Source organism: Myiozetetes cayanensis, unplaced genomic scaffold (assembly GCF_022539395.1).
Source record: "Myiozetetes cayanensis isolate MyiCay16 unplaced genomic scaffold, myiCay2020 scf1, whole genome shotgun sequence".
Lineage (NCBI taxonomy): Eukaryota > Metazoa > Chordata > Aves > Passeriformes > Tyrannidae > Myiozetetes > Myiozetetes cayanensis.
The window spans coordinates 10,645,719-10,661,438 of NW_026086604.1; the positions used below are offsets into that span (position 1 = coordinate 10,645,719).

The 15,720-nt window shown below is 45.5% G+C and overlaps 1 protein-coding gene and 1 non-coding gene across 2 annotated transcripts; one reads left to right on the forward strand and one right to left on the reverse strand.

Moving 5' to 3' along the window:
- Positions 1-820: 820 nt before the first annotated feature.
- Positions 821-13,549, reverse strand: FAM83A (family with sequence similarity 83 member A). The gene is made up of 6 exons (XM_050319315.1): positions 13,444-13,549; positions 12,600-12,784; positions 11,908-12,514; positions 8,866-9,033; positions 7,301-7,425; positions 821-2,790 (listed from the first exon to the last, which is right to left on the reverse strand). The coding sequence occupies exons 3-6, from the start codon at positions 12,478-12,480 to the stop codon at positions 2,247-2,249; spliced, it is 1,410 nt and encodes a 469-aa protein (XP_050175272.1). The 5' UTR covers positions 12,481-12,514; positions 12,600-12,784; positions 13,444-13,549; the 3' UTR covers positions 821-2,246.
- An 836-nt stretch (positions 13,550-14,385) lies between these two features.
- Positions 14,386-14,458, forward strand: TRNAM-CAU (transfer RNA methionine (anticodon CAU)). Its single transcript has one exon. It is a non-coding gene; the product is annotated as a tRNA-Met (tRNA).
- The last annotated feature ends 1,262 nt before the right edge of the window (positions 14,459-15,720 follow it).

The window sequence follows — 15,720 nt, forward strand, 5'->3', positions numbered from 1 at the left end:
GTCAGCATTCTGTCATGGCCTTCGTGACGGTTTCTGCAGCTGCCTGTAATCGTGTTGCCCTTCCTCACTAAGTGATCGTGCTTGTGGGGGTCTGTTTTTGGCATTGCTGAAATTGTGAAGTCTTCCATCAAAACTGAAATTTTGTTCATTTGATGTTCAAGTTCAGATGTTGCCTGAACTAAAACAAGCTGTTTCCCTGATCCCACCAAAATTAACTCTTAACTCACAGTGACCCTTCTGGATTACTAGCTTGACCCTTAACCACTTTTCATTAGCTGTGTTCTCCAAAGCTTCTGTAGGTAGACTATCTTGCCCCAAAGAGATGAGAATAGCTCCTTCATGGATTTCACAGGTCATGGCCTGAGAAAATGAAGGTTTCAGAGGTAGTAGTATATAAACTTCTTCCCACATCCCCCTCTGTAGCACCCCCAGCTGGGCCACAAGAGATCAGTGAACTGAATCACATTTAGAAGAAAAATCCTAATTAGGCTGGTGGGACACCTTAATTCTGTTCCTCTTGATTTCAGAAGAAACAAAATGTCTTTGATCTTCACCTGGGCTCTGACTGTATGGGACTCCTTCACCTTTTGGAAGAGAAGAGAGTAAAGTGCACAAATCAAGAGAATATGAAGAAACAAAATGATTCTCAGAGGGATTTTAATGAAAGTCTTCTCTTTTATTTGAATGGTTGTTATATTCAGATAATTACGTAGAATTGTCATAACAAAGAAAATCAAATTTCCCTTCTTCCCAAGGAATCAAAAAATGTTGCTATGTACAGAATTTACAGTTATATGCAATAGTTTATTGTTACTCTGGACTCCAACATTTGGTATCACTGGTTAAAATTCCCACACTGAAGCTAGAGCGGGATGTGTTCATCCTGTACCTTTCATAATGTTCTTTAAACTGAGCATTCTTCCAAGGATGAGTAACTTTTCCTCACTTGAGATCTTGCTGCTGCATACACTTTTCATCATCCACAGCCTACATAATTAAATTGTGTTCCTTTCTGAGCAGGTGAGAAGTCAGGGAAAACAAGCTAGATGTACAAGTGTGTTTAGGTTTCTGTTTCCTGTTGGAGTCAGATTAAAGATAATACAAAGAAGGTGTGAAAAAAATAATCTACTGATAACAGATGTTAGGCATCCTGGTAACTTTGGTTTAAACTTTGTTTCATAAATTTTCTTTTGCTTACAGAAGCTTCCTTTGTTTTCATGGATTATTTGGCAGAAAGTTTTTCTGGTTTGGTTCAAGCTGCTGAACCTCTGTAACCCTTGTAACTGTAATCCATGGGCACTACAGACACCCAGTTTCTCTTTAAAAATAAGAAACCTTGAAGAACTCAGAAATAAAGCATCATTAACTCTAACTTCATGATCAATCAAATGACCATGGAGAGGATTTCTAAGATCCACGTGCTGCTAAATGAATTAGAACTCAATCCTGGGGTGTTACTAGTAGGACTTCGCTTCTTGAACTCAGCTTCGTTTTCCAGTCTGAATGTACACAGCTGCTCCACAGTAAGGAAAGTTGCTCTGAGCTGGTAGCATTGGAGGTTTGTCACCAAGGGTGCTGGAACGTGTTGCTAACGAATGGAAGTGATCATGTGGTGGGTACAAGGTGTCTTCTGTATGCGGAACTGTCGGGCTTGGTCCACATCATGGGTAGCGGGTCCCTTCCTAGAATCCTTGGGAACAGATGTCCTTGCTCACACAGAGAGAGCTCTGAGACAGTGCTGTGGCAGGCCCTCCCTGCCAGCCCAAAGGGAGTCCTCCTAAATCAAGATTAAGATGTGATGACAGCACGAAGGCAGCCTGCTGCTGCTGGCATGGCCTCTGTTTGGCACTGAAATAGCAGCCTTCAGTCTCCTTATGCAAGTGCATAAAATGCTTAGTAGTAAACTGTGCCTTACCCCCTTTCAGTTGCCTGGACATAAGGAGAACAGTTACCATACTCCTGCTACACAAATGTGCCGCCAAGGGCAGGTGATAGGCAGCAGCAGTGCTGCACTGTGAGCAGCATTATTTAGATGTGTTCTTCCTGGGATCATGATGCACCTGAGGTTCACACAGTAGCAGGCTTGGCTTTTTAATTAGGGAAACGAAGCATCCATAAGCAACAAAACAAGAGGCTTGAAATCATCCTCATTTTGTATTATGCAGAATTTCTATATTCATCAGTACACAAGCGATTGCTAAACAGGTCCTCACTACGTTTACTCGCATTTCCAAACAAGGTGGTTATTATGCAAACAGGTTGGCTTTGTGGAGGCATCTCCAGGATGAGTTTAACCCTGTCCTGTTCGGTTCCTCTTGCCTAAGTCTTATAGGTCTGTAAACGTTCATGTTATACGGAACTGGGGAGTTTTCGGCCATGTAGTGAGGCTGGTAGTAGTTGGCCTGGATGGCCTTCTGTGGAGGAGGGGGTGTGAAGGAGATGTAGCTGTGGAAGGAATTAACTCGATGGAGAGGTGACTGGGGGGCGAAGTTGCTGTTGAACATGGGAGTTCGTGGGGTTTGCTTGGTCTGGTGGGTGCTGCCAGCTGAGAGGCTGCTGAAGGCATCGGAAAGAGTGTTGGCGCTTCCCTCATCACTGTAGGGGAGGCTGCGTGGAGCAGCCCAGCTCCGGCTGAACAGGAAGGGCAGGGAGCGCGGGGGGGACTTGGGGCCCCTCACCGGCTTGGACAGCGCGTAGAGATGCCGGAACTCCTCATCAAACAGCTCCACAACTTGGCCTGTGAACTTGGAGAGGAGGTTGCGGTGAACCTGCCCACACAGCCACGTGAAGCTGGAAGAGACAAAGTGAGGGTTAGTGCTAACGCCGGCCATGAGGAGCTGGAGATCCCCACAGGGGTGATGTGAAAGGCAAATGTCTTTTACTGCTGAAGCTTCTTGTCTAAACACAGGATGAAGACGGTGTTGCAGTTGAATTTCAGGTCAGTTCACATCAGTGCTCTTTGACTTGGATCAATCTTTGTTATTGCAGCTGCCTCAAAAACCTTCAAGAAACCTTGTGAAGTTACACAACCTCCTAAAGGGAGTGGTGATCCAGATCCACTGCAGGGCTAAATGTCAGCTACAATACCCAAGGTTTGGGTGTCTGTTCCATGGAAAGGAGTTTAGATCCCTCTTTTGAATCTCTCTTACACACACAGTGTTTAAATTCAGGTCTTACACCAGGTTTTATCTGCACACCCATGAATTGTACCTTGCACCGTGCAGAATGCTGTGCCAGTTGGTAACTCTTACCCACTCAAAACTGGCATCAAAAAGACTAGCGAAAAATAACCATCCTTAGTTTTCATTTTGCCATAATCTTTCTGCATTGGCCAAGAGAAACACATAAAAACCCAGCCTCCCTGTCACTCATCCACAAAACAAACCGCCACACCTGACAAATGCTTATTTTCTTCACTACGGAGAAAATTAAATTATAAATATTTCCTACAGCCTTTCCAAAAATAAATATACTACTTTGCTATAAAGGGAGAAACACCACAATAGTTTTCATTCTGCTCGTCCAGAAACACACCCTAGGATAACCCATAGCTTTTAAATGATTTTTCTTTTATGTGCTTCCCTAATGCAGTCAGCAAACATAAATTTGCGTTTTTACAAAACCACAAGCCAGCTTGACTGTGCCGTGCAGGCTGCCATGTCTGAGCAGCAGCAGCACCAATAAAATGAGCATAGTTGAGAGAATAAAATGTAATTACTCCCTGAGCTGACCAGGGCTTGAGCTGTGCAGCAGAGGATACAGAGCAGCATTGGATTTAAACCTGAGGTTATTCTGTGTTGGCAAAGCTCTGCCATGGTTATTCCTGCGTGACTTTATTAGCTACACTGGATTTGCACAAGGATTGCTGAGAGCCAGATTTGGCTGTAGGTGTGTGCATTTAAAATCTTGTTCTTGTCATGTTTTGACAAAACTCCTGTGAATCTCAGTGGGACTGACAGCCTGAGCTGATGCTGAGGGAGTAAGACAGACAATTTTCATATGCCTGTCCAGAGTATTCCTAAAGAGAGTTGGGTTTGGGGCATACAGTGGTTTTACACTGCTGCTTCAGGAGCAAGGGTAGGAGTGAATAAATTGATAGTTCAGTGCCACTGGGTTACCTTACAATATATACTGTGTGTTTTATGATTGGACGTGAAAACACACAGTAAGTTACTAGAATACAGGTAACTTCTCATCCAGTTTGTTCAAATCATTCCAAATATGGACAAAACCTTGGGAGCCAAGGTAAAGAGCACAGCAAGCTAACTCCCTGCTGTGTGTGTAACATCTGCTGTGCCAGCTCAACATTGCCTTTATTTACCAAGCAATGCTCTCTAAACCTTTGCATGTCCTTCATCTAACTGTTAAGGAGACAGTAATTCAGGAATAAATACAAAAACACACTGAAGGTTATGAACTCATGAAAGGGGTGAGGTGTAAAGTGGCAGATTTCTGTGCTAGAGATACCTCTAGTTTATAAAAGAAAATGTAGACAAAAGTAAAACATCAATCACATTTGTAAATGGCTTTTAAAAGCCGAAAAAATAATCAGAGGAAAAAACTGTTCTGCCCAGTTTTGATAATTTACTCCCACGTGTAACTTCCCAGAGTACATGACAGACAGATACTAGTTTGTGGCTCATTGATCTTATCTGTAATCCCCGTAAACAGAAAGTTGATCAAAAGATTCTCCAAGAACTGATGGCAAATAGGTCAGCTGCAAAGTTACAAGGTGAGACCTATGTGATTTTATATAAACGTTTGTAGTCACGGCAATGTACATTCTGTGCACTTAGCTGAAGAACAAAGCTGAACTTGACATTGAGACTTAACAGATTTTCATTGGCTTAAATCTAAGAAGAAATTAACTGTTTCGGGTTTAGGCCCTGTTTTGCTCCTTAGTTTACAATTCCAAGTGCTCTTTTGAGAAAGGTTCAGAGAAGTCTTTGTCACTATCTGCCCAGAAGGATCATTTCTCTACCAGACCTCTTTGAGTGAGGCCCATCAGGAAGAAGAGAAAACAAAAAGAAGTAATGCCTAGACTGGGGCCAATGCTGTATCACAAGTTCAGTCATTAATAGATGCTTCTCAGCCATCTTGCCAGGCTTTGTCCCAAAACCTATGCCCTGTTCCAGATCCTCTGATATATGGTTGTCTGAATCACAACCCACTTCTCCTGTTCAGTACTGGACTTGTTTTGTAATGAGTGTCCCCTCTGCCTTGCTGCAGCTCATTAGGGATGCTCTCAACCCTGTGTTTGCAGCACTGCAGCAATGTGCAGCAAACAGAAATACTGCATCGTAACCCCACAGACACTGGCAACAAAAATTGAGAATAAAACTGTAATTTAAAACACTCATCCCTATACTTGTGCTGATGTGTGTGGAAGAGAGTTCAGAAGTTTCTCAGCTCTGGTCTGCCCTGTGCAGCAGGACCACACTTATTCACACTGACCAAAGCAATGCTTTTTAGTGTGGTTTTAAAAACCACGCCAGAGCAGGAGATGCCACAGACTCAGTGGTGGTTCCTTTGCCTCGAACTAGTAGTCAGCTTCAGTCCTTTTTCTTCACTGTCTATTAGGCAAATATATTTTGTCCCCAAACACTTTGGGAAACAGTGAACCAGGGTGCCTTTTTAGAGCAGTATGTCCTGAAGGGCTACTTTATTTCCTCAGCCTGTTCCCCCTCCCCCCCATTACAATGTCATGCAGTGCACAGCACTTATATAAAATTTGCTGATGTATTTTAGATCTCTTGTATTAGTTTTAAGATCTCTTCCAATTTGATTTCCAACAAATGCATTGCAGAAGAGTTTGAGTTCTGTTTTACTCTATGTAATTTTTGTTTATTCCTGAAGAGGTTGGTGGATAAGATTCAGGCATAACAGAAATCTTTCAGATCAATGAAGTGAGAGCTAACAAGAAATGCCATACACTGATAGCCAGCTATAACCCATATGAATCTGCAAACTGCTGGTGCTGAGCATGCTGAAGTTAAATAATGCATAGATTTGTTCCTCACCACCCTCTCTGTTTGCGGCTGGATAAGGGATTACGTACTTGAGGTCAGTAGATATTGCAACAGCAGCAGAGAAAGACAGAAGTGACTGCACAGGACTTCAAGGGTTTTTAGTTTGGTGGCTTTTTTTTTTTTTTTTAGGATTGAAAGAGAAGCCAAAAGGAAGCTTCTTGGCTAAAGAAAATAGAACTTGTCCTGTCCTTCTTCCATACATCCTTCACTTCTACTCTGTCTATAAATCTGCTGTTGTATTTCTACACATCTCTGGTGAGGGATTAAAAACCACGTGAAGGAACAAGAAAACCAAAGAGTGGTCAATAAAAAAAACCCTGAGTGTCCACTCATTTTTGTCTGATGGGTCATTTGGAAATGGAATGTGGACACCTGAGCTCCTGCAGCCCATCCCCACATTGTTACCTAAATTTACCTTCATTACTACGGTTATGTACTCTTCCTGATGGCACAGTTTTATCAGACCAGGGACATTTAAGCTTCCAAATCGTAAACTGGGATTAAGAAACGCAATCACATCCTTTTAATTAAATAATCACCTCCTGTATTTTTGCATCTGGATTTCTAGGATACACTTAGTCATTTGTGAAGCTTATCTATGTAGCCATGATGCTTAGGAACTTCATTTATTTGATACAAGCTCAGGGCCTCCTGAAATTCCCTGACTGGAGGATCTTGGATCTTAATTAAAAACCCTGTTGTTGAGATGCTATATCCTCTACCTGAAATAACTACAGCAGCACAAAAAAATAAAAGGGGAAAAAATGAAGGTACAGCAGTCACATAGATATATACTGCCTACCTACTAATGAAACACGAGGAAAACCAGTAAGTCTCTGAAGAATTTATGTTTTAGCTTTAATCACTAAACTTGTCATATGGAGAATAAATCCTCAGATAAGCTGAGTGACATATGCTACATTAAGGGATCCCGAGGGAGATGGAAATGTATCCTGAGAACCCAAACAACGAGGAAAGCGTAATATTAAGCTGTACACATTTTTAGTTCTGCTCCAGGGCTGAACCAGCAAAGTTGTTTACATTAGTTTCTGAACATTTAAATTAAAAACCATGCTCCATAAAGAACTAATACCAGCTTTAAAGCAAGTTAAATGGATTTTTGAGAAATGGCACATATTTGAAAACATGAGGGTTTTTTTGTTACACAAAATATTCTTACCTGTACAAAAATTTCTGTGGCACTTTTTTGTGAAGTAACATTAAAAATCATAAAAGAGTACCTAGACATGAACTGCAATGGCTTATCTCACCTGTAAGATCCTGAGAGCACGTATCTCCAGTCAGAGATAAGAAATTTTTCTTTTATTTGTCCTGAAAATTTCCTGCCTGATTTGGCACAGTAAACCTCTCCAGTAACACTGCGGACTGAAATATTCTGTAAATAAAAATAAAATGGAGTGAATTACATTTTTTAAAAATCAAAAATCAGAAGTGAAAGGCCCTTCCCCCCCCACCACCTTTAGTTCTTCATTTCCCCAGAGCTGGATTTCTTCCTGGACTCTCCAATGTGGTATTTCAAGGTTTGTGTCTAGAGCAAACCTAGCCAAGGTCTCTCACTTGCCACAGGGTTCACTTGTTTCACTGGGGACATAAACCCTGCATGGAAGCTCATCCAGAGGGAGCTGTGCTGTGTGACTGATACCCCAACCAAAATGAGTGCAGGATGTGCCCAGAGCTGAGAGCAGCCTGTTGCCTCCGCTGACACCCCAGCCCCAACCTGCTCTAGCTGTGAGCTCTCATTTTACACAGCAGGGAAAAACCTCTGCTCTTCCAATCCATCTGGGCCTGCATGGACATACACGCTGCTCTTCTGGAGCAGCTCAGACAGCTGCTGTCCTTCAGGATCAGATGTAAGTGCATGTGTCAGTTTGGCCCATGCGATGATCTGCACTGTCCTTGTACCTCAGCAAATGCGTTTCAGGCTCACCAGGCACCTGGGTGTGACTGCCACACACACACTTCACAGAATCAAGGCCTTAGTAAAGGAGTGGCACCAAGGGTTTGACTCGCTTGTTGTGAAAGCCTGTGTGCTGTAGCTGCACACTCACAATAAATAGTGCAGGCTTGTTCTTAGGAATGAGGGTTTACAAACAACTGTTATTAATTTAAATTTTTTATATATTTGGGGTGGAATTCAGCTGTTGAAAAACAGGTGTCTGGTGCACGTGAGATGCCCTCAGGCCTCCTGCATGCCCCACAGCTGCTGTTCCAGAGATCTGTTGCCTCTGTGGTATCACCCATCCCCATGGAGATGCCACAGGTGCCCCACAGCATCTCAGGCAACCACTGAAATGATCCCTAGGAGAGGTTTTTTTAAAGCCTGTGACAGAGTTGAAGACAAATTAAGCTAAGAGCCAGCTAAATTTGAGGCACTATTTATCTTTAAAACAGAGATTTAACACGTTTTATCAGGCACTACCCAGTGCAACCACGGTACTGCCATGCAAAAGAGTTTCATACACCTTCTCCCCGTGGCTGCCAGACCACAGCTGCTGCAGAGCTATTAAACAGAAGCAGTTGCAATGCTTACATTAGACAACTCTACAAGGAGAGTTAAGCTCTGTTTTAAGACTTCAGGGCCCTGATTAGTTTCATCTAAGGGACCTGATGTAAATGCCTTACCTTCCTATAATATCCATGGGAAAATGCAGGCATCTTCAGAGAGGAATTAGGCGTGCTAATACTACCTCAGGTGATCTCTTGCTCCCTTTTAATTACAAGGTGGGTTGACCCTGGCATAACCATGCTCCTAGCTCAGAGTGCCTGAAGTTAAGCAGATGAATCTGAGCCTAAGAGCTTCCCAGAGCCACAGTACCTTGAAGAGATCCTCGGCAATTTGCAACTTGTCACACATCTCCGAGAAGAGATTTATACTGCCATGATCGAGCAACAGGTAGACAAACACCATGCGCTTGTTAGCTGCCTCCAGGAGGTCACAAAGAATCTCAGTGTCCGTGAAAACATCCATCACGATAGCCAGCACCTTGGGGAAAAAAAGCACAGGCATTAGCAGAGTCAATTTACATAACTTTCAGGTTGCTCATGAGGCCACTGACATGCAGTTTATTTGTTTAAAAACAAATCCCAACAAACACAAATATTCAGAGATTTATGTGGATATTTGCTCTGGTTTTCTCCCTAAGTGCCTGAATCAGTAAACTGATGAGACACATTGCTTCATTGTTTTATTGCTCATATAAAACCCGTGTAACACACAACTTATAACCCAAGATGACACATGAGTTTGTAGGTGAGATTTCAGCACTAGGAAATATATTGAAATGCTAATCAGAGAATAATGAAGACATAGCTAAAACAAGAGAGTGTAGCTCTTGCCAAACAACTGACTGGCTGTTGTAAGGCACATGTGTTCAGCAAGAATCACTGGATGATGCTTTCTCTGTTATGACTTACACCTGGAACGGTCCTGGATTTAAATCCTCACTCTGGTGGTGGTGGTGGAGCAATGGACTCTCAACAGCTCCATCTGTTGCTTTTTTAAAATACTGATTTATAAACTAACTGTTTCAACTTAACCACACATCCTTGCGTCCCAATTCACAACTGGCAGAACAGTGTATAAAAGTCTCAGTACTGGGCATAAAAACCAGCTATTTAAATGCACAGCCTGCAGCCAGTATGGATCAAGGGAACTGTAAATGTGACAGAAAACCAGTTCCATACTCCAGTCCCTATGCTCAGTGTTGGACACAGCCTCATCAAGGTGATGGTCTTGACTGACATCTGCTATTTGCCATGGAAAGGGTCACTCCCCAGGGCAATTCAGCCCAGCTAATACCTGACTTATCTGTTTTTCCACTGACCAGACAGGGAAGCCTTGATAACTGTGCTCACAGGATATCCTCTTCAGGCAAAACAAACTTTATAGTATCTCTGTAGATGTCTTACTAATTGCTGCCAACTTGCACTGAGTCTTACTCCAAAGACCATGCCCACACCTAAAAACAAGCTTATTCCCTTTGCAACCATGAGGAAATCCTACAAGACTAAGCACATCTTGTGCAGCCATCATCCTCTTCAGGCAAGCCAAACTACTTGTGGGGCAGTGAGGATCTCACACCCTCCTCCTGCTGCCAAAACATGATGCTTCAGAAAGGGCCTTGCCACTGCGGGGTAGGTGGCACAATTATACCCAATATCTCACATCCACACTTACTGTTACCACCCCGGTCTTTTGAAACAGCACAATGCTGATCCAGCCTCACTGCAGCTCCAGACAACTCTAATGTCCTTTTTCAGCAGCTGTTCCCAATTTATATTTCTGCACCTGACTTCCCTCTCTTACTTGCAGTACTTCTTGCTTCTTTTGTCCAAATTTTAATTTTTATGATTTCCGCCAATTCTACAAATGTGTTAAGATTACAGTACCACTTACCAATCCTTTGCAGTCTGATATCACCCACAAACACAGTCTTTATCCTGTTGTTCAGGTTGTTAATGCATATATCAAATACTAGGCTATCCAGGATGGACCCTTACCAGATGATAAGTAATAAATGCTCCTCTTAGAAAACTGTGCTCAAAAAGCAGTTGATAAATTTATACTGTTAATTAATGTTGCTTCAGCACCTCCTTGTAATGTAAATTAGATGATAAAGAAGGTCATGTGAACCATGGATTTATTTTACATTTCCCACTTTTTCCCCTACAAGTCTTCTTCTCTTGGGACAGAAAATTTGCCTGGGATGATATTTTACCTGATGCTTATTTTATCATTCCAGCGACATTTCTTCTGATTCTGCACCTTTCTGATGCTGCCAACTTAAAATGATTGATCTATAATTCCCCTGATGTGGTAAGCTCTTGCAGGCTTTGATAAAGCAGTTGCCAACTGGGATCCTTCTCCCCTGCCATTACACTCAGTGTTATCAGGCACAAACGCCCTTGCAGGGGAATAACAAAGCAGAAGAAACCTGACTCCAGCAGGCTTGGAAGTCTGTGCTGGGCAGCAGCACTACAGCCTGGTTTGGTTCCTATCTTGGAACACCGTTCCCTTGTGAAACTTCTGGTGCTGTCTCGAATTTATTCAAGGGGAAAACTCCTGGACGATGGTAAACACAGCCTTGAAATATCAAATGTTTTTTCCAGGAAAACAAGAGAGCTGCCAGAACACACATGACAGAGGCTTTTTATCCCCCTCCAGTTGCTCAGCTTCTGTTTTCCCAGAGTGTGTGGAGCCTGGCTTATAGCTGGCACCTCTCTGTGGCCCCTGTCTCCTGTGTGTAGTCAGGGGCATCATCTGCACCTTTCCCGTGTGCCAAGTTACGCTGAAGAGCTTCCACATGGAGCCCACATGACATTTTTAGTGATGCTGGCAACGTGTCAGGGATGAAAGGTCTCTGCCGAATAATTTCCTTCCTCTGGGGATGGCTACTGGCATACGAAACACATCTGCCTTTCTCCAGCCTCTCCTTCACCCGAATCTCCCATGAATCCCCTTGAACGATTCCTAATGACTGAGAGCTCGCTTGGGCTTAATTCTCATCAATGGTGCAGTGGTCTGAACAAAGCAAATCATCCTGCTGGGGGTGCCCAAGGAGAGACAGAGCCCAGCTGCCCTTTCTACAGCACATTTGATCCACTGGGTTAATGGGAAGTTAGAAGAGGGAGTGCTTTCTTTTAAGTCACCAGCATAAGAAGGTGGTGGTGTGAGCACCAAAACAAACAAACAAACAGGCACTGCCTGTGTTCAACAACAGGGTCTTTACAGCCACTTTCCAGAATAAAAGCTACACTGTAGCACACAAGGCTGCCTTGGATCAAACACCATATTCACTTGATCTTTTAAGAGCAAGAAGACAACAAGTGCAGAGGGAACAGCAATTCTCTCCCCTACCTGAGTGGTCTTGTTGATGTACCGGCGTATGATGTCTCTAATGTTGCTGTTCTTCTCCGTTTGGAAATACACGGTGGCAGTGGATTTTTCCTTCATATAGGGCTTCTCCGCAGTAATCCACGTGTGCAGCAGAGCCGACTCACTGCAGTCAGAAATGGTGGGGAAGTAGGTCCCTGAAGGGAGTGATCCGGCATCGTTCTGCTTTGGCGCAGCCGCCCCGTCGGCAGCTGAGGACTCCTGTGCATAATAGGACTCCCTGGCATTATCCTTGATGTACTGAGCTTCCACGGAGGAGAGGAAATCCACCTCGCCCTCTTTGCTTAAAGTTTCGAGGTAAGAGTCTGTCCCACCGTCCAGGAAGGCGTCGGTGGCCAACCTTATGCTTTCGTTGTGGCTGAAATCCACTTTGTTCAGCTTCGGGGACTGGCTCTTGATGTCCTCCAGCCTTTTCCTTATCTTGCCCATGTGTCTGGGGTGGTTCATGGCTCGTTGTCGCAGCAGCCGATCTGCCGGGTAGGCACCATGCATATGAGTGGGACAGGCAGTGCAATCATCCTTGTTTGGGGACTGCATCCTGGCATGAAATCGCCTTGGCTGAACGAATTAACTGTGAATAAAAATAAAGAGATCTTATTACCGCAGGCAAACTCACACTCCCTGAATTTGTCTGTACAATTATCTTCAAAACAAACCTGAAGCTTGCTTCTCAGGTGGTGGTGTACTCCGGCAACAATCTGTTTCCAGATGGGACACAAGAGCAAAGCTGATTAGATTGCTTATCTGAGAGGCACCCACCTCAGCCCCAGGGCATGCGAAGGATTCGAGTCCAATTTACCACGGCTGTCCGATTCGATTGTATTTCCCTTCCTGTCGCATCCTGTGAAATACGAGTGAGGAAAGCACTCAAGCAAAAGCAGGTAGGCTCCCAAGCATCATTGCACAATCTTCAAAACAGCTTGAGGCTTCTCTGTCTTCCCATAGTATTTGTTATGGAGAAAAAACAGTTCTGATGTTGAACTGGAACACAGACAGCAGCCATGTCCATGGCTTCAGAACAGCAAAAAGGGTCATGGGCTCTGGTCGGCACCTACATGCTGCCAGGCAGGCTTAAAAATAGATGTGAACTTCGTCACTGTGCCCCATCTGTAGCATGTTGCTATTACCATATACGATTCACTCATCTATTTCTTTAAAGCTTTGTGACTACGCCATCCTATTAAAAGAAAAATACCCCTTCCCAAACATCCTGAGTATTATGTGGAGGGAGGGTTGTGAGCTGGCCTTAAAGCATCAGAAATACAAACACTCATCACTTGATTGTGCACATTTAGGGCTGTTTGGTTGGTTTCTTTTTTTTTTTTTTTTTTTTCCAGGTTGCAGCTTCTGGAGTCACGTTGTCCCCGTGGCAGCTCACTGCTGTGTCATTAGCAGGTTCGGAGCGGGGTGACAGGCCAGAGCCTCGGGGGAGCCGGGCTGGCTGGTCTGACCGAGGAGAGGCGGGGTGGGAAGGCACCAGCCCGAGGTCTCCGCACATACCTGCGTGCGTGCCTGGATGCAGAGGCACGTGTGACACAGTTTTCTCAGGCGGGCCGGGCTGGCCCTCGCCCTGCACTCTCTGTCCACGTATCCATGTGCCACAGCTCCAGAGGGGAGCGCAGGACCACGGCGATGTGCCAGCCTGGGCTCTTGGATGGGGGCACGTCTGAGCAGGGAGAGGATCCTTCCGCCCTGGCCTCGGGAGCAGAGATGTCCTCAGGGGCGCACAAGGTGGCACAGGCTCCTTTTTCAGGGCAGCTTCCCAGATTATGGGGCCGTGTCTATGTCAGATGCCTTATCGGGTGGAAAAAAAGAGAAGTAATTACACGTAAGGATGAGGCAAACAAATATATACAAAAAGAGGAAAGGGTATTAAATGGTTCGGATTTCACTCCCCGAGCACGGAGGGAGGGACACACCCACGTGGGGCCGAGGAGAGGCGGGGCCGTCCTGAGCTCTGGGGTCATTTTGAAAACTACCCCGTCCCTCCCCCCGCCCCCAACATCCGCCCGCAGCTGCCAGACGCGGCCGAAGCTCACTAATTATCTCCTGACCTGCGCAATTATGCTGAAAATTATGCCACCTAATTACCCTGACACGCCAGGACTGTGCCCTGCCAACGCCGATCGGGCCCAGGGACGGTTCTGCCCGCCTCGGCCAAGGTCCCTCACTGTCACCCCGGTGTCCCGCGCTGTCACCCCGGTCCCCATATGGCCACACTGGTTGTCACCACGGGACTCACACTGTCACCCCGCGGTCCCTCACGGTCACTCCGGTGCCCCGCACGGCCGCCGCAGGATTCTCCCCGGGTGGGAGCAAGGTGGGAGGAGGAAGGTCCGGACCGGGCTGTGCCGAGTCCTCCCGCGGCCCCGCGGGGAGCGAGGTGGCCGGTGCGGGGCCAGGGTAGGGTCGAGAGCCGGCCCGGAGAGCACTCACCCAGCCGCCTCGTTAGCGCAGTAGGTAGCGCGTCAGTCTCATAATCTGAAGGTCGTGAGTTCGATCCTCACACGGGGCAAAGGCGGGCAGCTCTTTTGCTCCCGCCGACAGACCCGCCCGGCGCTGCTCGGACCCCTCGGCGTGTCGTGACTGTCGTGATTTACGAAGCTGTAGTTCGAGTTCCAACTCTCCTGCTGGCGGGTTTGTGGGAGTAACGTGCGCGATTGTTCTACCTTTTGTCAGAGGGTTTCCTGCCCCTGAGCCGTCTGCGAGTCCGTGCAGGGATTTGGGGATTGGGAAGCAGATCCTGCGGTGGGCACACCCAGGGTCAGGCAGGGACCGGGAGCCGCTGCGGGGGCACTGCAGGGCACCGGGGCCGCCGAGGGAAACATCCCGGTTTATGCACATTTACAGCTTTGACTGTTTTACAAACCGTATGTGTGAACACGTGTGGCCCAAGGTGCCGGCCAAAAACTCTGGGGGTTTATTTTTTTCCCCTTTAAATATAGAAATAATCGTATGTAAACTCCAAGACAATCATCAGAAAAGGATAATTTTTCTCATGTACTCCCTCTGCCTCCCAGAGATGATCCTCCCCTGTTGCATTTTTCTCCTTTGCAAAGGAATGATGCCTCTTCCCTGCTGGGCTGTGATGAGATTGCCGTGGATCCTGGTCGCTGCTAATGTGACTGTTTCTAGTTCCAGACTCAGAGGATGGTAAGGTGAGGATAACCAAGTACCTCTGTGCATTTAGGTCTTCATGTAATTTAAAAAGAATCGGGAAGACTGCTCCCAGGCCCAGATGACAGGGATCTGCTGGTTGCAGGTACCATCTGCCCTCTGCTTCAGCCCCCACGGGGCACCCTGGGCAGTCCTGCTCTGACACCGCTGCCCCAAAGAGCATCAGCAAAACCCCAGGGGAAGCAGAACAAATTAAGATCGCAGTGGTCTTATATTCTACAGGGTCAAGTCTACTCCCAGTCAGTACTGTGTGTAGCAATTATGAATCATTCACTTTATTTTACTTTACCTCATGCTTTTTTACTGTAACCCTACATGAAGTCCTGTTCTTGGGTCAAAACCATCAGCTGTCAGTATGTCTAGCAATGTGAAGAGCACTGTATTTATTGAGATCCTCTCTCCCCTTCTTTCTCGCGAAATGAACCTGCTCGTATGTATAACAACCAGATACATCTCCAGCAGCAGAGGCTCCACACCCTCTCTGGGCCTTGGTTTCAGTGTTTGGCTCTCACTGGAAATGATTTTTTTTTTTTTAATTGCAAATTTCCCTGCTGCAACTTGTAGAATCCACTTACACATCAATGACAAAAACACATTTCA

What these genes read in the sequence shown, in the direction of transcription:
- FAM83A (XM_050319315.1), bottom strand. Translation starts at nt 12,480, where the DNA reads ATGCAGTCCCCAAACAAGGATGATTGCACTGCCTGTCCCACTCATATG. An exon ending in ACATCAACAAGACCACTCAG is followed by an intron (nt 9,034 to 11,907) that starts GTAGGGGAGAGA and finishes TTTTTCCCCAAG; the next exon opens with GTGCTGGCTATCGTGATGGA. An exon ending in GTGCTCTCAGGATCTTACAG is followed by an intron (nt 2,791 to 7,300) that starts GTGAGATAAGCC and finishes TGTCTCTTCCAG; the next exon opens with CTTCACGTGGCTGTGTGGGC.